The 27,246-nt window shown below is 40.5% G+C and overlaps 1 protein-coding gene across 12 annotated transcripts in view; it reads right to left on the reverse strand.

Moving 5' to 3' along the window:
• Positions 1-27,246, reverse strand: part of POLQ (DNA polymerase theta) — a 115,633-nt gene that overhangs the window by 36,200 nt on the left and 52,187 nt on the right. For 8 of the 12 annotated variants that reach the window (XR_010322260.1, XM_064287082.1, XM_064286733.1 and 5 more), the window contains 9 exons: positions 19,575-22,708; positions 18,625-18,768; positions 17,217-17,413; positions 14,575-14,815; positions 11,659-11,852; positions 7,372-7,509; positions 5,831-6,005; positions 1,889-2,015; positions 1,228-1,349 (listed from right to left, as the gene is read on the reverse strand). Coding sequence is in view for 9 of the 12 variants with exons in the window: in XM_064287082.1 (XP_064143152.1) it covers positions 1,228-1,349; positions 1,889-2,015; positions 5,831-6,005; positions 7,372-7,509; positions 11,659-11,852; positions 14,575-14,815; positions 17,217-17,413; positions 18,625-18,768; positions 19,575-22,708 (4,472 nt within the window). In the remaining 3 variants the exon portion in view is untranslated. Of the gene's footprint in view, positions 1-1,227; positions 1,350-1,888; positions 2,016-5,830; positions 6,380-7,247; positions 7,510-11,658; positions 11,853-14,574; positions 14,816-17,216; positions 17,414-18,624; positions 18,769-19,574; positions 22,709-27,246 lie in introns of those variants that run through there. The other 4 variants (XR_010322290.1, XR_010322286.1, XM_064286997.1 and 1 more) reach the window with 3 other exon arrangements.

Genomic DNA, 27,246 nt, shown 5'->3' on the forward strand with positions numbered 1-27,246 from the left:
GCTGATTAAGTCAGCCTGGCTTGATTACACGGCCAGAGAATCATAAAAAAAAGTCCTGCTGGGAACTTCTGCTTTGAGCTCTCCTTAAGCCTAGACTTCTTTCTCAAGCCAGAGGGAAGGTCTGGCCCCTCTGTGTGAACGAAGATCCCTGTGAGCGCGTGCATGGGATATCTCAGACCTAAAATGCGTGCCTCAACTTTTTTTTCCCACGTCATCTTCTTTCTCTGTAAATAAAGGCCTTATGTGAGTATGTTCTGTGCAATCTGGTAAGACCTTTCAAATACGAAAACCAGGGAAATCTTTACAATGTGCTACTAGAAAATTTAAATGTATAAATGTACCTCATACTATATTTCTATTGAAAAGCACTGCTTTATATCTAGCCATGTTCATTTCCATACACATAAAAGGAGAAATCTAGGATTTCAAAACCTCCGTTAGGAAATTATCCACATACGGCACAGGCCTTCTAGAGACTCCCTTGGTAACTTTGATGGGATTTTGTTTGCTCATGGTTCATTCTTAAAAAGCAAAACTGAAAATTGTCCAACACGTTCTGCTATCATAGACCTGATTCACCCTTGGAGTATGAGTCTCTCACAGAATTTAAATCAATTCAGATGGTTAATTACACTCACCTGGACCTGCCAGCTGGCAAACGATTAAAGAGTAAATATGTATAGTAGAGATGATTTGCAAGTTAGATGACGACGTCAAAATATTTTGATGACCAAAAGGCTTATGACAATACTGAGGCGCTATGAGGCAGAATGAAGAGTTTGGGGGTCACCCCATGCAGTAAGAAGCTGCATCAGGGAGAAAGAGAGAAGAAACAGAAGAGATCAAAGCAGTCAGAAAAAGAGACAAAGATAAGAAAAGCAGGCTAATAGTGTGATCTCAGAGGTCAAGAGAAGAGAGTTGGGGAAGGAGTGACAAACGCTGCAGAAGGGTCAGAGGACGAGGAGTGAGAAAGCATCACTGGATTTTGCGAACAGGCTTACGCTGACCTTGGAAAGCCTGATTTCAGCAGACTGCTGAAGATGAGCACACACCACAGATGTTTCATACTGAGCAGATCCTGAAGACAATGTCGACCGGCTGCTATAAACTTGGCAGCACCGAGGGACCAACACACACTTCTGAGCCTTACGAGTAATCCAGGCCTTATCAGGGCTTTGAAAACCATTCCCGCCGCAGTGGAGAGCTCATAACTGTCAGCCACCTTACCTGGGAAAGGTACAAAGGCGTGCCGCATGCTAACGGAAAATGGCATCCCTCTGACAGAGGCTCCCTCCTCCATTCGCGCCTGGTGCCCAGGGCTCAGGTTATGACCCCGTTTGTTTCCTCCTCTGTGGTGCAAACGACATCATCAGCCGGACATGAAACAGACTCAAACATATAAAAAAAGGCCTGATTTTCAGTAAAGTCAATATTTTCATCTACGAAACTTAGAAACGACCTTATTATCTGAGACTCACTTTAAAGCTTAACAAGGTGCTAGACCTATTTTAGCAAACGCCCAATTAAACATTCAGTAAGACGCTTCAGTAATAACCTTTCCCACAAACTAGTTCTGAGGGAACTCACTGACATTTAACTTCACCCAGCAAATCTTTGACCATATCAACTCTAAATTATCTCTGTGCTTTGTGTGTGTGTGGCTGGAGACACGATTCCCTTTAGAATATCACTTAAATATGCATATAGTTCTAGTTGATAAAATCAGTGGCCAAAATTTTCAGCCTTTCATCATCAACTGAGCTTCTTTATAGAGACTCAGTAATGCCTGAGAAAATTAAACTAATTTCATTATTTTATCCAATAGGTTGTTTTTGAGCCATTCATACTGGCAAAAGTATATTAAAACATATACAAAGAAGTAGTCTACCTGCCCGTAGGAAGTAGGCCTTTGCCTAGGGCTTGGGAAGGTGGGCTTTCCTCTACTAACATTGGCATTTTGATCTCAAAATCTTTTGGTACATTCTGAATATTTGGGTCTGTGAAGGTTATTCGTCCTAAAATCAAGCAGAATGAAGAACACATTAAAATTAGAAAATAAAGAGTCAGGCATTTATTTTAACAGTAATCGCATTTCTGAATTATCTTAAAAATTCATACTCTATCATTGCTTGTTGTTATTAGCTGTCATTGAGTCAGTGCTGACTCCTGGCAAACCCATCTGTACAGAGTAGAACTGCTCCATAAGGCTTTCAAAGCCGCCCCCTTTCGGAAGCAGATCGCCAGCCCTGTCTTCCAAGTGTCTCTGGGTGGGTTCCAACCGTCAACCTTTCAGCTAGTAGTCGAGTACTTAACTGTTTGCAACACCCAGGGACTCCTCTATCATTGCTAAACTAAAAAAAAATTGATATTCAAATGAAATATTTTTATCATGTTCATGTGTCTGAAGATGATAAAATAAGTACGAGACCAATCCTAATATAAATTAACATGAGTCAGCTACAATGCCGTGTTTTACCTCGCTCTGTGGAAAACAATCCTATGATAAGAATTTGATAAACTGAACTATTCCTACAATATAAATACGCGTACCAGATGTCAGCACTATAAATTGTGTTAGCAATTGTATTAATTACAACTACAATTACAAGGCTAATTAAATAGATCCCACGGGAAACGACTATTGACGACTCTAGAAGCCGAGAATGCACAAGATAGAGAACAGGATCTGGAGAACAACAACCGAATGATGAAGAGAGCAACTGGGACCAGAGAATTAGCTAATGCAGGAGACAGAATTGCAGAGAGATGTGGTGACTGAAAGATCACTTTCAAGACACCACATGGCCTGTTTTCTTCATCATCATTATCACTCATCACGAGAATCGAACGTAACACTGACATGGCTGGAAACTAGAATCAATAGGTTAATGAATTTTCCAGTAAACAACGATTTGTTGTAACACTGAGAGCTTTTGTTTCTCCCCCCACTTTTTTTTACATTTTATGTGATTACTTATTGGTTGAATTTTTCTTAAAAATATGTATTGTTCAAAAATAAGTTGGCATTATTAATTTTGTTCCTGTAGTTTTATGACACATATATAGTGATACTAAAACCCTCTGTTTTATGATAATTCTTTATTATAGCAACCTTTCTTATAGCTACTATAGGTATCATTTTATTTTTTGATGAATCAGAAATTTTAAGTGCTTAGACATGGTTTTTGTGCATAAGTCCCTGATATTCTGTCCTTGTCATTTAGCTTTTGGCACAAAGTAAGTGCCCAATTAATGACAGCTATTATAAAAAAAAAAGGTTTTTTTTATTATTATTATAATTATTTAGCCTGTTCAGTGAAAAAGCTAGCCAATAGCAAAAGAAGGTGTCAATGTTTTTGCTACCTCAGCACACAGTCTTTTTTTTCCTTGAACTATTCAGTATAATGCCCTGGACTTTTGATTGAATTAACACTAGCAGAAAAAAAGACAGTAAAAATAAATTACAAAGTACTAGTGTACCTTCATGGAGATGAATTCTAATAATGAAATGACACTGCTATGCACCTCTAAAATATTATTTAAATGTCAGCATAGTATAACAAAAACTAACCAGAAAAAAATTATCTTCTACTTTATAAGCAAAAAATAAATGTGTAACACTTTAGAAAACTCTAAGTTGATTTTGTTTTTCCAACACCCAGGATTTTATTTCACAGAAGTTTACAGCATTAGCATATGTTTCAAAATGAAATTTATATAGCAACAGGGCAAGAAACTCTGGGCTAAGATGGACCAAGAGTTTAGCTCAATAGGGAAGAAGGAAGACTTGGAAGTTGTTCAGATCAGCGAACAAGGAAGCAGAGAGAAAAGCAGCTCCACATGGCGCCTTCTCCCTTAACTGCAATAATGGATACTCAGTACTTTCCATGCATATCCACTACCCTAAACACCGTACAAGTATTAATCTACTTAATCTTTGGAATCACCTGGTGAAAAGACTACTACTACCTTGTTTCATACATGAGGAAACTTAGGCACTGAGAGGTTAAGTACCTCCCCTGAAGACTCACAGTACTTGGATTCAAATCTTGTAAAAGTCTCATTTCAAAGCCCACCTTCTATACCGGGAATCTAAACTGCCTCTCTTATGACGAAGTAACACAAGCGTTTCTTCCACTGCATGTTGTGTTTGGCAGATATTTGAGTTCTGGACTGCCTAGGAAAGGATAAGGAGCTTCGGTGGGACAATGGTTAAGTGCTCAGCTGCTAACCATTAGATCAGTGTTCAAACCCACCAGCACCTCCACGGGAGAAAAGACCTGGCAATTTGCTCCCATAAAGATTACAACGTAGAAAACCCTATGGGGCACTTCTACTCTGTCATATGGGGTCACTATGAGTAGAAATTGACCTGACGGCACACAATAACAGCAGGGAAAGAATGCTTTTCCCCTCACCAGAATACTTTATATCGAACCCAAGAAGGCTATGGCTATGAGATTCCCCAAGGACTCTGAAGCATTCTTTTCTACTTGAGTAAAATAAGATGCTCACTTATCATACAGATGCCCCAGAGGTCCACTTAGAATTAACTTGGGGAGAATCTTAAAAGGCTCAGGAAAGGGGTAGGACTAAGATTAGGTAAGGTTACTGACTCAAATAAATATGTCCAAAAAATAAGTCAAAAAGTATTGTTACTAGAGCTGCAGTTCATACGTGCACGGGTTCATTCCAAACAAAACGTGTTTAAACACGTCTCTGTGATCAGTGGATGGCTGCGGACAAGTTCTCTCAGAAATACACTTGTCTTAGTCTCGCCAGGGTGCCGTCGAAAAAAGAATACTTTTTGTGCCATGGAAAAAAACGATTTTAAGCTCAGGGCTAATAATCGAATTTTTAAACATCACTCAAGTGGACATCTTCCCAAATTACTGAAGCTTTGCAACAAGTTTATGGGAATGCTGCCCCACATAAAACAACAGCTTTTAGATGGATCGAGCTTTTCCAGGAAGGTCGGAAAGACTTCAAAGATGAGCCGAGAGGGAAGACCACGCAGAAAGGTATGGCAAATGAGTTTTTTGGCATTCCAAAGGGGTTATCTTGATAGATTTTCTTGAAGGACACAGGACGATCACAGGGGCTTATTATGAAGAAGTTTTAAGAAAACTGAAAACGGCATTGGTGAGAAAAAGGCCAGGAAGATTGCTCTGCGGAATTTTTTCCATCATGACACTGCACCTGCTCACCCTTTGAGGATAGCAAGGGCTGTCCTGTGAGAATTTCATTGGGAAGCCTTACCCCATCCACCCTACAGTCCTGATCTTACCCCTTTAAACTTCTTTTTGTTCCTAAAACTCAAAGAATATTTAAAAGGAACACAATGTGAGTCCCTCCAGGATGCCAAAACCAGTTTTGACACGTTATAAAACAAAGAGTGTAGAATTCTTCGGATAGGGTTAGAGAGATGGAAACTCCACCTTCAGAAGTGTATAGACGCAGATGGAGGATATGTCAAGAAACAATAGCTTCACATGTTGATATTTTTGTTTAATAAAGGTTTCTATGATTTTATAGCAATACTTTTTGACTTACCCTTGTATTTAATTCCTGTATATTCTCTCATCCAAAGCACTGTCTCAGATATTCCGGTTACTCTATGCAAAACTTGAAAAGAGGGAACTATATCTTGCTAAAATTCGTCTCTGAATCTAGGGAGTATCTATGACTTCCACGTAAATGTAATAAATGTCTGTGGAACTTCATTGATCCCAGTGATGAACACCTGAGTTCCTTAGTCATCATAAGCAAATATAAAAAAAAATTTTTCTTTCGGAATTGGATAATATTCATATTTAAGACTTCTCATCACCTGTAGCAGTGTGTGACTGTGATACCGGATAGATTCTTTCCATTCCAAGAAAAGGATTCAGGCGCTTTTCCCGCTGCAGGGGAAAGACCACTTTCGTAATAGCATTACTGATTCTTCTCCACTCTAATATCAAGCCTGGTAAAGGATGCAGTGCCTTTAATTTATTCAAAACATCCTGCCAAAGAAATAAGGTAAGATTGTACTCTTGCCCAAATTCCACAGCAAACAGAATCTCTTTTAGCTAAAGAACAGGATTTGATAAATCCTGCATCTACAACTCAAAATCACTGTTCAGGGTTTGTTGGGAGTCGCCGTAATGATCAAACTATGACAATCATAGTTTATAAAATGCAAACGTATTAATTCGGAGTAACAGCAATTTAGATCTACCTTTCAAAAAAACAATAAAATGTCAACTTAGCAAAGTTATTGTCTCCCCACTCCTCACCCAAGAGTTCATATCCTCTCTTTTCTTTCCCTATGCGTTTTCCTCCTCCACTCCTCACATGATTGGAAATTTCCCAGTTTTTTTCTCTTCTTGTCTTGATACTTTCATGGTTTCCATACCAAGGAAATCAGAAGACATTATTTTTAAACACTTTGAATTTTCCATGCTATAAACATTCAATGAGCCATTAAGGAATAGAAATTTGTGAGGTAAAAGCTCCATTGAGATCAAATAAATGGATGTCCTACAGCATAGAGATGTGGAAACTCCCAAAGGGCAGGCAAGTCACAGCTAGTGGTAGTAGGGTCAAAATTTTACAGACTAGCACAGCCCTCCATGGCTGCGGTGGCTGTCTGTTCTACTCTTACTGTCCCATTAAAACTTCATTCAGTAAAGATATGAAATTAAGCCCTTCCTCTCTTCTTTCCCAATATTGCATATACTTTCCAGATGGGCTGTGATTAGCGACTTGACTTTGAAATTAGCAGATCAGGTCCTTAAAACAAAGCCATGAGAGGCTTACTAGTTTGGTCCCAGAACTGGAAAAAAAAAAAAGTTTTACTTGTATTGGCTATTGTTTTTATTTACATTTTTAATTTCTCTGTATCTTTGCTCATGTTCATATAAGTTCATACAAACTATATAAAAAAAATATTGCACTGGAAATCCAAGAGGAGTGAATGGTAAAAATTAAATAATGTCTATAGGTCTGAGTTTAAAAACCTTTATACTGTTATAATGATAACAAGGTCACAATTACTAACTCATAAACCTGTTGCCATTGAGTCGATTCTGACTCACAGTGACCCTATAGGACAGAGTAGAACTGCCTCATGGGGTTTCCAAGGAATGGTTGGTGGATTCGAACTGCCTTTTGGTTAGCAGCCATATGTCTTAACCTGCACCACCAGGGTTCCGCTAACTCATAGTATGGTCCGAATTTTCCATGTAAAACCATTGCTACTGAACTAAAAATCTGTTTTTATCTGGAAAAGTTCAAATGGTGAGAGATCAGGTATGGGATCTTGATTTCATCAGTATTCTTGCAAATCAAAATGCTAAACGCAGTTGAGAGTCCGCCCTGCGACAGCACCTTCCTAGTGCTGAGCTGTTTGCCCAGCCTTAGGTTGCGCCCCTTGTCATGCCCTCTTCTGGTGGAGCCCAAAGTTTTCTTGCTGCCTTGATTTTTCATCTCTCCGTTTGGCGGCAACTTCAATTCCAAAAATAAAACCTGTAAGAAATTAATGCTTCTTTAGTCAATAATCAAATCACAGGTACTGTCATTAAGAAAATATCTTAAAAATTATTTGAGAAAGCAGTCTCTGAAGTCCAACATGGGCTAGAGGAGGTTTCTTCTGGACAATATGGAATTATCACATTTAATAAATGATGACAGTGAGAATTTACATGCTAGGTGGGCTGCCCGCAACTTAATTTAGGCACTATCAGATTAATACTAACACCAGACTTTTAAATAGTCAAGAGCACAGGTATGTTTACTCTGTGATGAGCAATTGGTGAATAAGCAACTGACAATGAGACTCTGGCAGTTCCGAGGACTGTAAAGTCTACTAAGTAACCCTTGAATTGGTAACCAACACAGCTACTCAATCATCTAAGCCCCACAGAGGGTCAACGTTGTGGACACTGTGGGAGCCTACATGGCTACTGTGTGATCACAGAATCACAGAACACTAAAGTTAGAAGGTATTCAAAAAGTCATCTAGTCCCACCACCATAAGGATGAACTCTGAGAGTGTCTGGGGACAAAGTTAGGAGGTTGCCAACCGAGTGGGGCAATAAACAGGGCAGGAATCCAAGCTCTGGGCCAGAGGAAGAACCAGTATAAACCTAAAACTCACTAGTTCAAATTACAGGAGTTACAACTGAGGAAATTCAGGAAACTATCTTCTATCTCTATTCGTTCATGTATATTCTATGAACGGGCTCGAGTGAACCCTGACTTATTTTCCCAGTAATAATTTTAAACATGAAAACTATTTGCATAAAAGCAAGAATTTTTTCAACATGCTGGGCTGGGGGTGAAGAAAAGGATATGCCTGAGCTTCCCTAGACCCGTACTGACCAGGGCTTCAATCCGGTTTGAACCAGTTCAGTCATGGCTGACAAAGTGAAACTGGAACAGACCCAAATTTTCACAATTTGGCTGATCAGCACAGTAATCAGAATGGGAAAAATTACAAGTTGAAGCTAGACAGTAGATAAAGCCTAGATAGTACCACGAGCCTTTTCAGGAGCCTGATGTCTGAGATTGGATCATTGCCAGGACTGCACAGAGTGACACACATTCAAAGCCACGTGGTCGGCCACCATCTCTGAAGGGGGCGCTGCTGTTTCCACTCTTTGCAAAATCTGACACACAAGAAATGTGGTTGCTAGACAACACATACGCTGCCGTTGTTTTCTAAGAGGGAGATTAAGTTTCCAGCACAGCTTTGACCCATAATTTGTCCCGTCCTCTTTACCACTCCAGTTCACCCAAACTCTGAAAATTTGGGTCTATTCTGGTTTCACTTCCTCGGCTACGACTGAACCAGGCAGATCCAGTTTGAGTCCTGGTAGTGAAAAAATACAGTTCCAGTTTGAAGTAGTGTGAATAACTGGAGTCTTAGTAAGACCTACTGTGGATGCTAATAACTTTTTTATCCAAGAATCGTATAATATAGACATGAACATATGCATACATAGGGATTAGGGCTGCCACATTTAGCAAATAAAATTACCGGATACCCAGTTAAGTTTGAATTGCATGGGTATCCTTCCTTGTTTATCTGAAACTCTAATTTAATTCAGCATCCTGTATTTCATCAGGCAACCCTAATATGGATATCAAAGAGTGTATAAACGGCAAGTTAGGAGACAGAAGGAAACTGAATAGGAAAAATGAAACATTATTAAAGTAACAATAAATCAACAATTCCGGGAAGGGAGACCTATCATCACTAAGACAACACAAAGGCCTGAAGTTACACATTTAAAAGCTTTTTTATCTCAAGTGTCTATTTTTGGTGAAGCCTTCAAAATTACTTTAAAAAACTTCACATATTAACTAACCCCTCCAGGTCTCAATTAGGAGCTGTGGTGGCCCAGTGATTAAGCACTCAATAAAAGGTCAGTAGTTCAAACCCACCAGCCACTCCATGGGAGAAAGATGTGGCAGTCAGCTTTCATAAAGATTTACAGCCTAGGAAACCCTATGGAGCAGTTCTACTGTGTCCTATAGGGTCACTGTGAGTCAGAATCACCTCGATGGCAGTGGGTATTGTAGGTCAATTAATACATCGGTGAAATGAGGGGGTTGAGCCAGTTGGGGGTAAGAGGCACTAATATTTATTAAGAAATTATTATGTGCCAGTCATTATTCTAGGTGATTTAACATATGTTACCACATGTAACCTTTATGACAAATCTGAAAATTTTGACAGGATCTGAGTTAAGAAACATACTCAAAGTTGCATACAAATGTGCTCAAAGTTGCGTGGCCACAAAATAGTGGAATAAGAATTAGAACCCAAAGCCTTCTAAGTTTGAAATTCTTTTTCTTTACACTAACCCTAGCTGTTTTCTAGACCACAGGTCGACAAACATTTTCTATAATGGGCTAGATAGTAAATATTTTCAGCTTTGTGGGTTTTACTGTCTCTGTTACAACTACTCACCTCTGCTGTGATAGAACAAAAGCAGCCATGGACGATATGTAAACAGGCACAGCTGTGTTCTAATGAAATTGTATTTACAAAAACCAGCAGTGGGATGGATCTGGCCTACAGTCCACAATTTGCTGACCCCTGTTCTAGACCACTGCTCCCCAATAGAACCTTCGGCAATAATGGAAATATACTATCTTTACAGTATCCAATATGGTGGCCACGAGTCACACATGGCTATTGAGCACTTGGAATGTGGCTAGCACAACTAAGAACCGAATTTATAAATTTTATGTAATTTTAACTAGTTAAAATTAGTCACCAGTGGCTACAGGCTCCTGTATTGGATGGTACAGCTCTAGATGATTAGTAATAGTGTGGACACTTCAAAGATTCAAAGTAAAATCACAAAGGATCAAATAGCAAATGCATAAAACTCCCCCTTAACCTGAGGACTTAAGAAACAAACCAATAACTTTAAAGACCTTTTGCTCTAGTCTGGAGTTAGGTCTAGGCCGATGGGTCACATGCCTTAGTGCCCATCCGAATTAAAAAGGCACCAATTTCTGCCTTCGCTCGAGACCTACTTATGCTGAAACTCAGAGATTCTATATTTTTGATAAGTTCCCTAGGTAATTTTATGTGCAATGAGCTAGATTACTGGGGACTACTGGGCTAAAGAATTCATAATAGAACACAGAAAAATACAAAAAAAAGACCACTACTCAATTCAATACAAATGTCCCATGTAATTAAGAGAAACATAATTGCTCCTTATCTCTATCCCATGTAACTCTGTAGCTTAAAAAGACAGTTTTAAAGGGATAAATAACATTCACTGGATACTTCCTACGTGCTGAGCACTACTCTTAGGTGTCTTACATTTACTTTAGCATTTATTCCTCACTATGAAGTAATTCTATGATTACCCTCACTTTACAGATGAAGAAATTGATACATAAAGAGTTGACACACTAGCCTAAGGTCCGGGATAGTAAGCGGAGGACGTGGGATTCAAACCCAAGCAGTCTGGCTCTAAGGCCGATGATCTTTACTAAGACGCTGTATCACTGAATCACATCTGGGAGGCACAGGAGCTTCAGTGTCACCTAGTGCGAGCACCGACCCTGTGCTTGTAGCTCCTCTCCAACAACCCAGCCATCCTTTGTAGGGAAGAAGGTGGGGAGAGGAGAGGACAGAACACCAAACTTTGATAATAAAAACTAGAGCAGGCTCTGTCAAAATTTATGTAGGTAATAAAAAGCTTACTTCAATTTACAAAATCAACCTCACAAAAATCTTTCTTTCATTTACATCTGAGAATAATATCTAATTTTCTATTCTTCAGAAAGGGCACTGGGGTGAGGAAGAAGCACGGATTCTACTTTCACGGATAAACAGCTATGCCGTTACACAGTCACCACTAAAGATCACTCCTTCAACAAATATTACTGAGTGACCCCTTTGTTACAGGCCACTCTCCTCATGGAGTTTATAAGAGCCTTTTTTTTTTTTTAACTACTTGTGTTTTTCATAAATATAGGAAAAAAAACTTATAAATTAGATGCTAGAATATTCTATTCCCAAATAATTCTGGTTAACTGTTTAATAATCTTTGGCGTTTAGGTATACATATCTTAGGAAATATACATACGAATCATTTTTAACTCTTAAAAATTACTTTTCTAAATTCCATATTCCCATGATACAACCTCAGCAATGTCATCTGAGCTGGTGAAGGAAAAGCTGTGGCCAGCTAGTTGATAGGCCTGAGTCTCAATTGCATCCAGCTTGGCTTGCATTATGTGTTTCTGACTTTCACATTCTGCAGTACTGAACCCAATTCCATTTAGTTCTAGCAAGGCTAAACAGTACTGAGTAGGCATTTCCACTTTACGGAAAACATCTGAAAGAAAAGAAAATTAAGACATTAATTCATCAACTAAGTGACTAGATCAGCGGTATTATCCAAACATAGGCAGAATTTGTCTAGAAAAATGCAGACACACTACCCAACCATCAGGACCCTGCCCCTGAACTGCATCCCCAGAACAACAGTGAGCACAGGCCACTTTAGCACTCACTACTATTCCTGTCTATGCAGACAGTGGAAGGGGTGGCGATCTTGTGAACAGCTTAGGTTACAAGCAACCAAATTTATCACAAGACAATACTTCTGCTTTTACTCTTAGCGGGAGCAGGATCACCAGCCTTGCTTGCTGAGCTGACTACAAAGGGTCAGTTCTCTGAAATCATTTCCAGGATTCCTGTCTCCAGGGTACGTACATGCTTGCACAAAGAGCTAACTATAGAGCTTTAAGAATTTTCAGTGCTCTTCTCGAATAGTAAATGGTAATATTCCTGAAGTAAGAATCAGGGTATTTTTCTAGCTATTGACATTTCTCAGCACAGCACACATTCTATTTCAGTTTTACCAGGAGTCCATTATAATATTCATCACAAAGATTCTCTATGAAAAGGGTGGAGTTGAGAACCACTGCACATACTATGTGCTTCTACATTCTATATGCCCCTCTTGGATACCTCTATTGCCTGTAAATATATGAAAGGCTCTGAGAAAACCTGAAACAAAGAAGACTTCTAAATTTTGTTTTAACTGAAAGTCTCAAATTTATTTGACTTATTTGGACTAAGGGGGAGGCATGTGCTGGACTGGAGCACAGAGGCCGAACCCAACATCCATTAAAGGCTTTGCTACGCTGATACCTCAAGAGGCTCAGAGCAAGGGAATAATATTCTCTCATTTAAATTTATCAGAGGCCAGAAAGGGTAAGGCCAGGACAACTGTTTGGAGAATCTAACAGATCAGATGGATACCCGCAGCAGACCTGAGTGGGTGCTACCTGAGTGATCTCACCATGAGGAATATTTGCCCTACCGAAGGACTAACTTTTAATGACTGATATGGACTGGGAAAACGTATGGGAAGAGGGAAGTAACCCTTCAAATGTTAAGGGTGGTCTGCAGTGCACTGAGTTTCTCTTCATATATGGCCTTTCTGGCCAAAAATAATTGGTGGGGCCACAGTCCTCCCTGTGATTGGTCTAAGTTATCCACCTTGCAGGGACTGGTCGATTTGCTGTGCAAATATTGGAATATAAAACCACCTAATAGGATGAATGACTTGCAAGGATTTGTTGGTTTGTGGTTCTGCCGGGAAGGCCGAGCCTTGAAATTGACAAGGAGCTTGCTTACATAAGCCTGGAGACAGAGGAGAAATTCATGACATGTGGGACCCATGAGCTGGAATCGACTCGATGGCAATGGGTTTGCATTTTTTTTTTTTAGTTTGGGACCCATGAGGTATAAGGAACTAGGGCCAGGACAGGAACAGTCAGAGCAGTACAAAGTCAGAGGGGCAGGGAGCCAGGATGGATCCATAGTCAGTAGGAAGGAGCGAGGTTGTCATGAAAATAAGTCCTGTAGCAAAGAGACTGAAGGGATAAAGATCCTTGAAATGGCAACAGGAGGAAAAGCTGAGTCTCAGACTTCTGCTCTGAGCCAAAACTTTAAGAAAGGCTAACATGGTCCTTAGGCGTGGTAGCCAGCAGGGGCAGGAGCAAAACTTTTCTAGAGGAAGGCTTCCCCCAGGTTAGGCCTACAGGGCTCCATAGATTAAATCCATATGAAGGCATACAGAGTAAGAAAAACTACAAGAGAGCAAAAAAGTGTGAATGAGACCCCACAGAAACAAATTTAGCCCCCCCCCCACCCCCCCAAGAACTGCAGCTGTGGAATCATTAGACTCATAATAAGTCAACAGGAAGTATTTACAAAATTGAAGGGTTTCACTACAGAGTCCAGGGTAGGATGGCAGTATATGCACCTGCTCAGCCCCGCCCTCCACACACACGCGCACACACACACGCGCACACACACACACACAAGCAGAGACTGGCAGAACCAACTTTGTCAGAACTCTGGAAGTCAGTGAAAGGGTTACAACAACAAAGTAGATGCTGAATTGATGAAAAGATAATATCTAAGCAGTAAGAAAGCTTTGGTTTTCTGCTTGCCTGCTCCTCACCCCCCCTTGACTTGGCATGGCAATCTCACAGCCGTGGCAACCCACGGTCCCCTCTGTTTACAGACGACATGGCTACCTGTAAGTACTGGAACAGTCCCCTCACAAACAGATGGAAAGCATGGCACTCTGAAGGCAGCCGCGCCCGTTTCCGTTTGTACTGTCTGGGGCTGCTCTGGGGCTGCAATAACAGAGGCGACTATTTTGCAATACAGACCATCTCATTTGGAAAACCAAAAATATTTACTATCTGGCCCTTTAAAGAAAAATGTTTGTCAACCCTGGCACCAGACAATTCAAAGGGACCAAACCCAGTGCCGTCGAGTCAAATCCGACTCAAACCAACCCTGTAGGACAGAGCAGAGCTGCCCCGTGGAGTTTCCAAGGAGTGCCTGGCGGATGTGAACTGCCGACCTCTTGGTTAGCAGCTGTAGTACTCAACCACTGCGCCACCAGGGTTTCCAATTCAAAGGTAGGATCCGAATAAAATGTGTAATTTACCCGTTTGTGACAAATAGTGGATCCATGTATAACCATCCCCAGTGTGTAGCATCATAAAAATGCCAGATACACTGTGTTTTACCTTGAAGATTTTCCTTCTGCAACAAAGAATTGAGTTGATTCATCGCGTTGAAGACGAGAACGGACTCTACAGATGCTCTGTACCGGCCCGAGTGCTCGGCGCTGACGTTCAGCCCCAGGCTCTGAATCCCGTGGCCCGTCTCCATTCCTTCCAGGAGCGGAAGCCCATGAGGAAAAACGCTGGTGACTATGCTGTGAAGAGTCGGCTCCTTAGAATCTGGGTCTAATAACCAGCATGCCACCTGAATTGGATTGTAATATGAATACTGCGGCCTTAAATGGGAAAAGAGAAGCTCATTTTTCTAATCTCACTTATTTTCACTTAACACTTATTCAGTGGTCTTCCCAGGAGAAGAGACAGAAAGGATAATTACAATAGTATTCTTTTTTTTGTATCAAATTACAGCAGTGGTCTTCAAGGGTGGAAAGTTACAATTTTCCGTTACCACAAGGCTTCTGCTGAACCAAGTACCTCTCAGCTAACTAAAACCATGTGTCTGAAAATGCACATTGACTCTTCTCCACGAAGGCTGATTTTAGCTAAGCTACTTTTTTACTGTAATAAAATGGGGCCCGTATAGTTGAAGGTTTGTGTAGTTCTTTCACCATCAGAAGCAGTGAGGCATACATGTTTTACCACAAAAAGTTCATACCCAGAGTTTCAGAAAACCTCTAGGCTTTCCCCTCAGATGAGGGCTTGTCGCCAGGACCGTCCAACTGGTCATTTGATTGCTATTTTTAGCTTCCTGGTGAGACTAGAAGACGTGTAGTTTTAATACTATATCTAGGAAATAGGGAAGTGGATTTAGAATAAGCAAATCTAAGCCTAGTTCATATTTCTGACAATTACTATATGACTCAGTTATTTCTTCTGTGACTTAAAAATGAAGATTGATAATAAGGTATAGGATAAGGCAGTCTCATATAAAATTTGGCAAACGTCTCTTATGAAGGTGGGATTTTATAAATTAATAGCTTATCGCCTTATATCAAAGGCGTTATGACTAATAAAACCAAGTATGAAATATTTCAAGGAGTTTAAGACAAACGGTGCTACACAAATCTCAGATGTTACTGTAGTTTTAATGAGAGGCTCAGATTATTCTCGTTTTGGACTCCAGAGAATCGAAATTAAGTGACAATTTTTATATCCAGGAAATATTAGCTTAGAAACTATATGGAATTTATCTGATGCTGTCTTTGAAAATCTTTGCAAAAGAAAAGCTAAAGAAACAAAAAACTATCCCATTATTATTGACTATATTGATAACAACTACCAAATAGCAACATTTCTCAACTCTAAATTAATACTCCGTATCTCATGCATTCAGTGTCAACGGGAAAAAAGTGGCATTTTTATCCCTTTGAGGACTATGATATTAAAAAAAATTATAAAAACGTATTATACTATTAAGTGTATACCGTTGTTGTTGCTGTGTGCCATTGAGTCAATTCCAACTCACAGCAACCCTATATGACGGAGTAGAAGGGCCCCATAGGGTTTTCTAGGCTATAATCTTTGAGAGCAGATCACCAGGTCTTTTCTCCAACAGAGATGCTGGATGGGTTCAAACTATCAACCTTTCGGTCATCAGTCGAATGCTTAATCGTTGTGCCACCAGGGCTCCCTATTAAGTGTGCATACGGTGTACCGTAGTTTACTACTATTACATAGGAACATTCTCAGGGGCCATTAAGGTGACATACCGCTATGCCAAATGGTCCCTAACGACTATCCCTTTTGACTTCTTATATCCACCTACTTTTCCTATTTTCTGCCTCCACTCTCACAAATATTTGAAACATTCTGCATCATATACCTAAATCTAACAGCTCTCCTTTCACTTCTAATTTACCATGGGCCAGGAAACATACAGCTTATGACCAGAATAAAAATTTTTTAAATCTTTGAAGATGAAGAGCTAGATGGTGCCTGGCTACCACTACTGAATGTTCTGATCAGGAACATAATAAATGAATTCTGACAAAAAAGGGTTAAAAATGTGGAACGGGACTTCAAATTTTTAAAGAATCCAGACTTACTGGATTACTGAGGCTGGAGAGGTCCCCAAGGCTATGGCCCTGAGTTGTTCTTCAAACCCTGAACTGAAACTATCCCCTAAGTCACCTTTAAACTAGCTAACAGTTTAGCCCAAAGAGTAAAGAGTGTCACCCCTGAGTATTATATCTCTTTAAAAAATAGAAATTATCTATATAAGACCAAAGGGTCAACAGCTATTTTAAAGCACGATAAGGTTGAGGAGCAGGGAAATTAGGTAAACACAAGTAAAACAACTAGAACAGAAATAACGAGAATGTTGACACAATGTGAAGACTGCAGACAATGTCTAGAAGCTGTGGGACAGGGATGGGTTTTGCTGTGTGTATTTTCACCAAAAACAAAATAAAGATCTCTGAGGAAAGGCATGAGCTTTAGGGTTTGGAATTTGTGACACCTCTCTTAATCTACACAGAGGCATTTGTGCGTGGTTTTCTGTTCTGATCACTGGATAAAAGAATGACTGAAAGATTTAAACTGCATTACTGGAGCTAAATGAATACCAAGTCATTTGGGAATTAGCCCTCAACGCTAATAATTTGTTTGTTTGTTTGTTTAAGTAAAAATTAAATACGATATGGGACCTTTGGATCTTCATAACCTTGTTCCAGGGAAATGCCACAAGACTGAAGAAGAATTTTATAGCTCTGGATGAAGTCGTAGACGATAGCACAACGTTCTTTATCAGAATTCTTTTCCAAGCAGGTCTGAAGGTGCCACATCCGGTCCTTCACAGTCAGGCCTGGATCCAGAGAAGGCGGTGCCAAACTCGCACTGATTTCTATAAAATAAATTGTAAGGCAAAGCGACATGCATTCATTTCAAGCAGCAACCTTTAGTGGACAGACTGAAAAAGACTCAGAGGCCTTAGGTTCTGGTTCGATGTGACCACTAATTCAACGTGTTCCTACCCAGGTCCTACCAGCTACCTAGACAGAAGTGCTTCATAATCTAAAAATTATTGTTTGGGCCAGATGATTTATAACGCTCTACTTAATCATGACTGTTGTTGCTGTGTGCGGCTGAGTTGGCTGACTCACAGCAGCCCTGTGTGACAGAGTAGGCTGCCCCATAGAGTTTGCAAGCTGAAATCTTCACGGGAGCAGATGGCTAGATCTTTTCTCCCACGGAGCACCTGGTGAGTTTGAACCGCCAACCTTTCGGTTAGTAGCTGAGCACCTAACCATTGCGCCACCAGGGCAGAAGAAAAAATCTACATATCGAGAGTTCTAAAGATAAAATTACATTCCCTACTTAAAGACAGGAAAGATATTTTGAAATGAATGTTTAAGGAACTCCTTTTAAAGGGGCATTTAGGATGAACACTTACTGCTACATCTAAAATAAAACTAGAAGTACGAGTAATTGCTCACCCTAACATATCTTCTGCAAAACAACTAAAGATATTTCATGCTTACTCAGCAACAGACACTATATAGCATCCTTGAAAATGTTCCTTTATTAATTTTGCTCCTGTCTAAAACCAATCAATCACCCAGATAACCAACAGCCATCGTCGGATCACACGGTCTTTCCAGACCATCTCTTTTCAGTTACAAAGATGTCTCCAAGGCTGCACGATTCAGCTCCTGTGAGCTCTAGGTCATCACTGCCTCTAGATGGGTTCCAAATCCAGCCAGGGAGAGAAAAAGACGAAGAAGAAACTGCTACGATCCCATCTTCAAAAGCAAACTCTAGGGTGGCCAGGGACCCCTGAGGCTCCGCTGCCCCTCAGAAAAGAAAACAAGAGTATTCGCAGCCCTGTGCGGCAGGCAGCAGAGAGAGACAGTGCAGCTTTTTAAAACATTTCTTCTAGTTAATATATGCAATCATGTACACAGCTAGCAGGTCTCCAAAATGAGCTTTTTTTTTTAATCCTATAAATAAACTCTAGGTAAATATCAGGAAATTATTCTCAAAAGCCAAGATCACTACCCTAGTAGAGATTACATTAACATTACGTAGTGACTTAGCCAAAGAGCAATTACTCACCAGAATGATTTTGTTCCTTCTGTAATGAAAAATAATAGGCATCGCTTCCACCCCAGCACACGGCCAGTCCAACCACCAAGGCATCCTCGTGGTCCTTAACGGGAAATCCATCCTCTCTAATGGGGGTTTCCAGAAGTGAACTTACTACGTAAATTAAAAAGTGAAATAGTCAGGTCTCTAAAAATAAAGCCATTAAATTGATCGTTAAAACAATGAAAATAAAACTGTATTTGACAAATACTCAAAACTTCATGAACAAATTCATTCATAAACATAGAAATTTAAGAAATCTGATCGAACTTCTGATTTCTACAACAGTCTGTCAGACTGACTACAGGTATTCCTTCCCCATGGTCCAGAATCCAGAGCTCATGACAACACAGGAATATACATGGCATCCTTTGACCAAAAGGTCCAACTGTCTCACAACTCGCATTAACGTTCAGTGCAGAGTCCATGGCTATCGCTGAAGGCCCAGGTTCTACTTGAGGCAAGTCTTAGAAAATGTGGCTGATGCACAGGCTGAAAATACATTGCCTGTGTGCTACGTAATTTTGTGACTATATAACTGAAAAAAGGATATTATAATTTAATAGGAGCTAATACCTGGGCACTGATAATTAATAAAATCATTATGTCACACCATAAGGATACCATAAAATAAATATTTATTACCTTAATTTTTATAAGCTTACTATTTTCCAACTAATAGAATATACATTACATGCACCCTTTATACCAGAAGGTAACTATTTTTAATGTAAACATGCAGAATCTGAACAAATAAGCCTGTTCTACACGTAAACTATTGAGAAAGGTTCTATAAGAAACTTATTAGCTACTGAATGAACTTATTACATTTCATATTCAATACAGAAAAGTCTAAATCTCATCTTAGTCCAATGGCTAGTTTATGGATAAGTGTAGGGAAAAAGGAAAAAAAATCTTACCTTGCTTAAACCTACCACCAATAGTAGCAGTTTTAGAAGATGTCAAACTACTGATTTTCTCGCAAGCCAGTGAGACAGAAAATCGCTTTCTGCACTGCCACTCCTTCACGAAGGTTTGGAAGAGAGCTTGGTCGCTGGCCACATCAATTATGGTCAAGCTCTCTGAACTGCATGAGGCTGGAGTTAAGTGCGATTCGTCCTGTGATACCTGTAGTGAAAAACTTGTGTCTCGGACAGGACTGTCTTCTTTGAAACCATTCCTAATCTCTGGATTTAAATCACGATTTTCAATATCTGAGGGTGAAACACATGAGTAACTTTTACCAGATAGTAAATCGCTGCAGGTTTTCTGAGGTTTTACGGAAGATGTTCCAAGAATTTCTGGAAAGGCCAGCTTAGAAGCAGATGCCGGAGTTGGTGTCGGCGGAACGAGACCATTATCATCAGCTACACAGCTTTCTTTATGGAGCAAGAGGGGTGAGGCTTCACCACAAATGGCATTGTTCTCTAGTGCCTCCATCTTGCTTTTCACTTCAATATTAGGGGGAAATGAAATTCCCTGCATTTGTTTTGTCCCCAAATTTGAAATCACTTGTTTGTCATTTAACTCTGCATTTTTTCCTTCCAAACTAGGTAAGTTTACAGTCCTTAATTTTAGATTTTCATTTTCTAGAGGACTAGACGCTTTATCTAAAATCCTTTGCAGTCCTGGATTTAAACTGAATGATGCCCCGGACCACATGAAGGAATTATTTTGCACTGTCCCAGTTAATCTGGATTTTTGACCCCTTTCATCTTGATCTCCTCCAATTGTTTCTGCACCAGCGTGATCATTACCTAAAATCCCTGGATCACTTAGTTCCAATGCTTCAAGACATGCTGCAGTATTATGTTTTCCTTGGACAGGAAACATATCTACATTGTCCAAGGCTTCGAGCATCTGAACAGAATCCATTTCTGAAAATGCAAGAGACTCATCACTGCAACAGGTCGATCGCTGCTCAATATCTGGATTCTCACTCATATCTGATTTTTTAATTGGGGCCTCTGGGTGTAGACACAGAGAATAGCTGAAATGCTTCGCCACTGCTTCAGAAGGAACAGGCTCTTTCACTTGTACATCAGGTGGGTGCCCTTCTACTGGGGAGTCGTCACTGAAACTGTCAAACAGCAAAGCATCACTCGTATTCAAACTTGTTTCAGAAACTGGCAGACTTTCTACTTCAGTACCAGTGGGCGTGCTCTGTTGGGGAACCAGGGCTATGACTGGCTTCATAGTTTCTGGTGTCTGATAGCCTTGAAGAAAGCTGTTTAACTGGGAGTCAGTAACAGAAAGTTCATTCCCTTTCGGACAAGGCCCATTTTCTCCCAACAGTGTTGGAGAATGAAAATTTGGACTCTGTGAAGTCAATATATCAATTGCGTGTGAGTCACTTCTTTGTTTCGGAGTATCTGAAGTCTTAAGTTCCAAATGATTTGTACCGGTCGTTCCTACAGAATGCCGTTCACCGGGAAGAGTCACGGGAATCTCCTTCAGAGAAGAGCTAGCTGAGCTATGCCCGTCTACGCTCGTCTGCCTCATCCCGGCCGTTGTGCTGCTGTCCTTTGCTCCTTCTTGTTTGGCATTTTCAGTTGCCATCTGTTGTATTATTTTCTCCGACTGAGTATCCAGGTATAAACTATCTTCAAAATCACAGAGGGCTAAACTTAAGTCAGGAATATGATTATTTTTAGTTTCCTTTGCTGCATAAGTACCTGTTTTTTCTTGTTTTGGGGTGGTATTTAGAAAATTCTCACGCTGGCCTCCTGCTTTACCAAATGTTCCATTTGATGGAAGTATTCCACTCCGTATCTCAGTGCTGCTTATATTATCTCCTACCGCCTGAAAATTATTTGAGTTCTTTTCCTCCGCTTTTAATTTTATATTTTCACATTTGATGTTAGCAATATTTGAGTCTCCACGCATATGATGACCGGCTGCCTCATGGAGCGTTTGTCCCTCTGTTATTTTTCTCTGTTTGGTGTAAGTGTTTGTCTGTTTATCAGACTGCTTTTCAGGGCACTGGTTAACTGGATGGCTGTCATGGTGCTTCACATAAACATTCTGCTTTTTCGAATCATTTTGTATCAGCACGTTGTTTATTTTTTCTGGATCAACAACAGCTAATCCTCTTCCATTTTCACAAACCACACTAGTAGCTTGACAACTCGCTTTTCTACTCTGAGACCCAGTGACAAAATGTTCTGCAAGGGTGTCACTAGTTAGTGTTCTGTTCCTTGAACAGCGTTGTTCTGTCTGTGATGGGAACGATGTTTTGTTACATTTTTCCTCAGCACACAGAGATACGTTTTTAGCAAATGACCCTGGACTTCTCAATTCCATATGCTTCTCATCTAAGATTAAGGGATCCTCACGATAAATAGGATCAGACCCAGTCTGTCCTTGTACATCAGTTCTACGCATCCCAGAGTCTTTCAAAGTGCTCCTGTCACTTGATAGTCTTAGACGTTTACTACGCTTCCAAGATTGGAAGGTGGTCGTGCTCAACTTTTCAGAGCTGAAATTCAAAGCTTCTTTTTTTGTCTTTTCAGATGAGAAAGTCTGAACAACTTTCTTAGTGCTTGTTTTCTCCTCCCTGAGAGAGGTGCCCACCTGCTCTCTACTCATGTTCAAAGAAGGCCGTTTTCTTGCTCTGGAAATGGAATGTACCGGGTGTTCTTGATTCCCATGCTGGAGCTCGTAAGAGGAACTTGTACGCGCTCTACTTTTATCTGAATCTTGTACTGTATTTGATGAATGCGTAACACGAGGACCACTAACTGCTCTTGTATTACTTTTCTTCTTTGGTGTTGTTAGTCTTTTACAAGAACTCTTAGTTTGGGTAACAAGTGCGTGTTCCTCTACATCTGACTCACTGCTGGTCGATGAGTGTGCATCGGAATTTAAAGGGGAATTTGGACTCCACTGCACTCCCATTTCGACTAAGTCCTGCTGCAGAATCGTTCTGGCTTCTTCCACTATAAGGGCTGCTGCCTCCCTTTCTGTTAAGCCCCTTCTGCCAGCCACCCAAACGGTTCGCCTATTCCGGCGTTCTTCAACTGCTTCCTCTTCCTCGTCCACTGCCTTTCGGGCGCTGGAGAGGGAGACAGGAGAAGACGTTAATGCATTCATTCATTCATTCATTCCTACAACGAATGTTTATTAGGCATTCAATCTTAGATGACGTAAAAACTGGAGAGACAGCACTGAACAAAACAGAAACGTATCTGTTCTCATGAAGCTTACACTGGAGTTGGGGAAATTAGAAAATAAACAAATGTTTAAAATGCATTATATGTCAATCGGTGGCAAGAGTTGTGTGTAAAAATGAAGCAGGAGAGGGAGATAGAGAGAGAGCACCATGAAGGGTAGGTGGTGCTACAATTTTTAAATCGCATAATAAATCAGGGAAGGCCTCACTAAAAAAGTTCTTAAACAGAAGCATAAGGAAAGTGAGGGGCATGAAACTTGAACTGAAAACTGATCCTCCTGTACAATATGAACTCTGAACAAAATATCCGAAGGGGCCGGAGCATGACCAAAAGAAAGCAGAAACTGGAGGAGGGTGAATCGAGAAGAAGGAAGTGGCGATGGGTGCATTTTCACACTTAATCACCTGAAGGCAGGCCCAGTCAGCACCATGTAGGGTGTGTTATCATTGAAATATGTCCCCCAAAAAGACATGCTGAAGTCCTAACCCGTGAGTAGGAACTTGTTTGGAACTAGGGTCTTTGCCGATGCCATTAGTTAACATGAGGTTTTACTGGAGTAGAGTGGGTCCTAACCCAAAATGAATGATGCCCTTATAAGAAGGCAGAGACAAGACACAGAGGGAGGAATGTGACAATGGAGTCAGGCTGTAGCTGCAAACCAAGGAATGCCTGGGGCTACCAGAAGCTGGAAAAGACAAGAAAGGACCCTTCCCAAGAGCCTTTGGAGAGGGCATGGCCTTGCTGACACCTGAATTCAAATTTCTAGCCTCCAGAACCAGGAAACAATACATTTTTGTCATTGAAGCCACTCACTTGTGATACTTTGTTACGGCAGCCCTAGAAAACCAACACAGGGTGGCCAAAAGCTTTGGTAAAAACCTGGAGTCTGTTAACAGAGACTAACACAATTCATGACAGAGCTCAGGGTGTCATTAGGAGTTAGAAATAGAAGAGGGAAAGTCCAGAAATAAAAGAGCCCAGAAGGAGAGCCCCAAATTCTTCATATAAACTCTGTCCAAATTACTGGCTGACCTCCAGACTATGCAAGTGTAGGCAGGCTCCAAACAGCCAGACAAGTCCAAACAGCTGACCAGAGATTTGACTTACTACCCACCACAGGAAGACAAAGTTTGGAGCTTGAGTCCAGCCAAGCTGAGTGCCTGCTAAAACAAAATATCAACATCTTCAGGGTGATGTGACAGAGTCTAGATTCTAAAATGTCAAATATATATGTAAGAAGTACCATGAGAAGAGAGATGGCAGGGGTCATAAAAATTATCTGAAGATTAGTGGCCAAGATACTTCTGCGTCCAACCAAGATGGAATAATAGGGGCCGATTTATCCTTCCACCTAAAACAACTAAAAACTGAGACTAGCTCACAAAAGACATTGCAGCTTCCACTTTGCTCTCTTTTGAATCACGAGGACACTGAAGCACCCTACACAGAGGTCCATGTGGCACAAAGCACCACTTGTCAGCCTGTGAGTGAGTCATCTTAGAAGCAGATTCAAGTCAAGCCTTCAGAAGACTACAACGTAATGAGACCCTGAACCAGAACCACTAAGCTAAGGTGCTCCAAATCCATGACTCACAGGAACTGTGAGATAATATATATATTACTACTTTCTTTAAACTAATTTGTTATGTATCTATATAGATAACTATTATGAATAACAAAACTATTAAACTTTAAAGATATGGGAAAAAATCTCAAGACCGCCATGAAAAAAGATCGAATAACTTACAAGTTCAAAATACATCAGACTTCTCAAAAGCAACACAAAACAAGACAACAAAGCAAGAGCAATTTTTAAAAATTCAATGAAAGTTGGGACCAAAGATTTTATATCCAGTCAAGCTGTGCTTCAAATATCAAAGTTCCAGAAAAACAGTTTTAAACATACAAGAACTTGGGGGGAATTCTGTACTATAAGCCCTTTTTGAGGGATCAACGAGTTTCGTCCAACCAAAAGGTTACTAGAAATACTTCAGCAATAAGGCTGACAGTAACGATTTTTTTTTTAACTTTTATTAAGCTTCAAGTGAACATTTACAAATCCAATCAGTCTGTCACATGTAAGTTTACATACATCTTACTCCCTTCTCCCACTTGCTCTCCCCCTCTTGAGTCAGCCCTTTCAGTCTCTCGTTTCGTGACAATTTTGCCAGCTTCCCTCTCTCTCTATCCTCCCATCTCCCCTCCAGACAAGAGTTGCCAACACACTCTCCAGTGTCCACCTGATATAATTAGCTCACTCTTCATCAGCATCTCTCTCCCCCCCTCCCCCCGCTACCAGTCCCTTGCATGTCTGATGAGTTGTCTTCGGGGATGGTTCTTGTCCTGTGCCAACAGAAGGTCTGCGGAGCATGGCCGCCGGGATTCCTCTAGTCGCAGCCAGACCATTAAGTATGGTCTTTTTATGAGAATTTCGGGTCTGCATCCCACTGATCTCCTGCTCCCTCAGGGGTCCTCTGTTGTGCTCCCTGACAGGGCAGTCATCGATTGTGGCCGGGCACCAACTATTTCTTCTGGTCTCAGGATGATGTAGGTCTCTGGTTCATGTGGCCCTTTCTGTCTCTTGGGCTCTTAGTTGTCGTGTGACCTTGGTGTTCTTCATTTTCCTTTGCTCCAGGTGGGTTGAGACCAATTGATGCATCTTAGATGGCCGCTTGTTACCATTTAAGACCCCAGACGCCACAGTTCAAAGTGGGATGCAGAATGTTTTCATAATAGAATTATTTTGCCAATTGACTTAGAAGTCCCCTCAAACCATGTTCCCCAGACCCCCACCCCTGCTCCGCTGACCTTTGAAGCATTCATTTTATCCTGGAAACTTCTTTGCTTTTGGTCCACTCCAATTGAGCTGACCTTCCATGTATTGAGTGTTGCCTTTCCCTTCACCCAAAGCAGTTCTTATCTACTGATTAATCAATAAAAAACCCTCTCCCTCCATCCCTCCCTCCCCCCCTCGTAACCACAAAAGTATGTGTTCTTCTCAGTTTTTACTATTTCTCAAGATCTTATAATAGTGGTCTTATACAATATTTGTCCTTTTGCCTCTGACTGATTTCGCTCAGCATAATGCCTTCCAGGTTCCTCCATGTTATGAAATTTTTCACAGATTCGTCACTGTTCTTTATCGATGCATAGTATTCCATTGTGTGAATTATACCACAATTTATTTACCCATTCATCTGTTGACGGACACCTTGGTTGCTTCCAGCTTTTTGCTATTGTAAACAGAGCTGCAATAAACATGGGTGTGCATATATCTGTTTGTGTGAAGGCTCTTGTATCTCTAGGGTATATTCCCAGGAGTGGGATTTCTGGGTTGTATGGTAGTTCTAGTTCTAACTGTTTAAGATAACGCCAGATGGATTTCCAAAGTGGTTGTACCATTTTACATTCCCACCAGCAGTGTATAAGAGTTCGAATCTTTCCGCAGCCTCTCCAACATTTATTATTTTGTGTTTTTTGGATTAATGCCAGTCTAGTTGGTGTGAGATGGAATCTCATCGTAGTTTTAATTTGCATTTCTCTAATGGCTAATGATCGAGAGCATTTTCTCATGTATCTGTTGGCTGCCTGAATATCTTCTTTAGTGAAATGAGTGTTCATATCCTTTGCCCACTTCTTGATTGGGTTGTTTGTCTTTTTGTGGTTGAGTTTTGACAGAATCAGGTAGATTTTAGAGATCAGGTGCTGGTCGGAGATGTCATAGCTGAAAATTCTTTCCCAGTCTGTAGGTGGTCTTTTTACTCTTTTGGTGAAGTCTTTAGATGAGCATAGGTGTTTGATTTTTAGGAGCTCCCAGTTATCTGGTTTCTCTTCATCATTTTTGGTAATGTTTTATATTCTGTTTATGCCCTGTATTAGGGCTCCTAGGGTTGTCCCTATTTTTTCTTCCATGATCTTTAACGTTTTAGCCTTTATGTTTAGGTCTTTGATCCACTTGGAGTTAGTTTTTGTGCATGGTGTGAGGTATGGGTCCTGTTTAATTTTTTTGCAGATGGATATCCAGTTATGCCAGCACCATTTATTAAAAAGACTATCTTTTCCCCAATTAACTGACACTGGTCCTTTGTCAAATATCAGCTACTCATACATGGATGGATTTATATCTGGGTTCTCAATTCTGTTCCATTGGTATATGTGCCTGTTGTTGTACCAGTACCAGGCTGTTTTGACTACTGTGGCTGTATAACAGCTTCTGAAATCAGGTAGAGTGAGGCCTCCCACTTTCTTCTTCTTTTTCAGTAATGCTTTGCTTATCCGGGGCTTCTTTCCCTTCCATATGAAATTGGTGATTTGTTTCTCTATCTCTATTTATTTGTTTCTCTAAAATATGACATTGGAATTTGGATCGGAAGTGTGTTATATGTATAGATGGCTTTTGGTAGAATAGACATTTTTACTA

Source organism: Loxodonta africana, chromosome 1 (genome assembly GCF_030014295.1).
Source record: "Loxodonta africana isolate mLoxAfr1 chromosome 1, mLoxAfr1.hap2, whole genome shotgun sequence".
Lineage (NCBI taxonomy): Eukaryota > Metazoa > Chordata > Mammalia > Proboscidea > Elephantidae > Loxodonta > Loxodonta africana.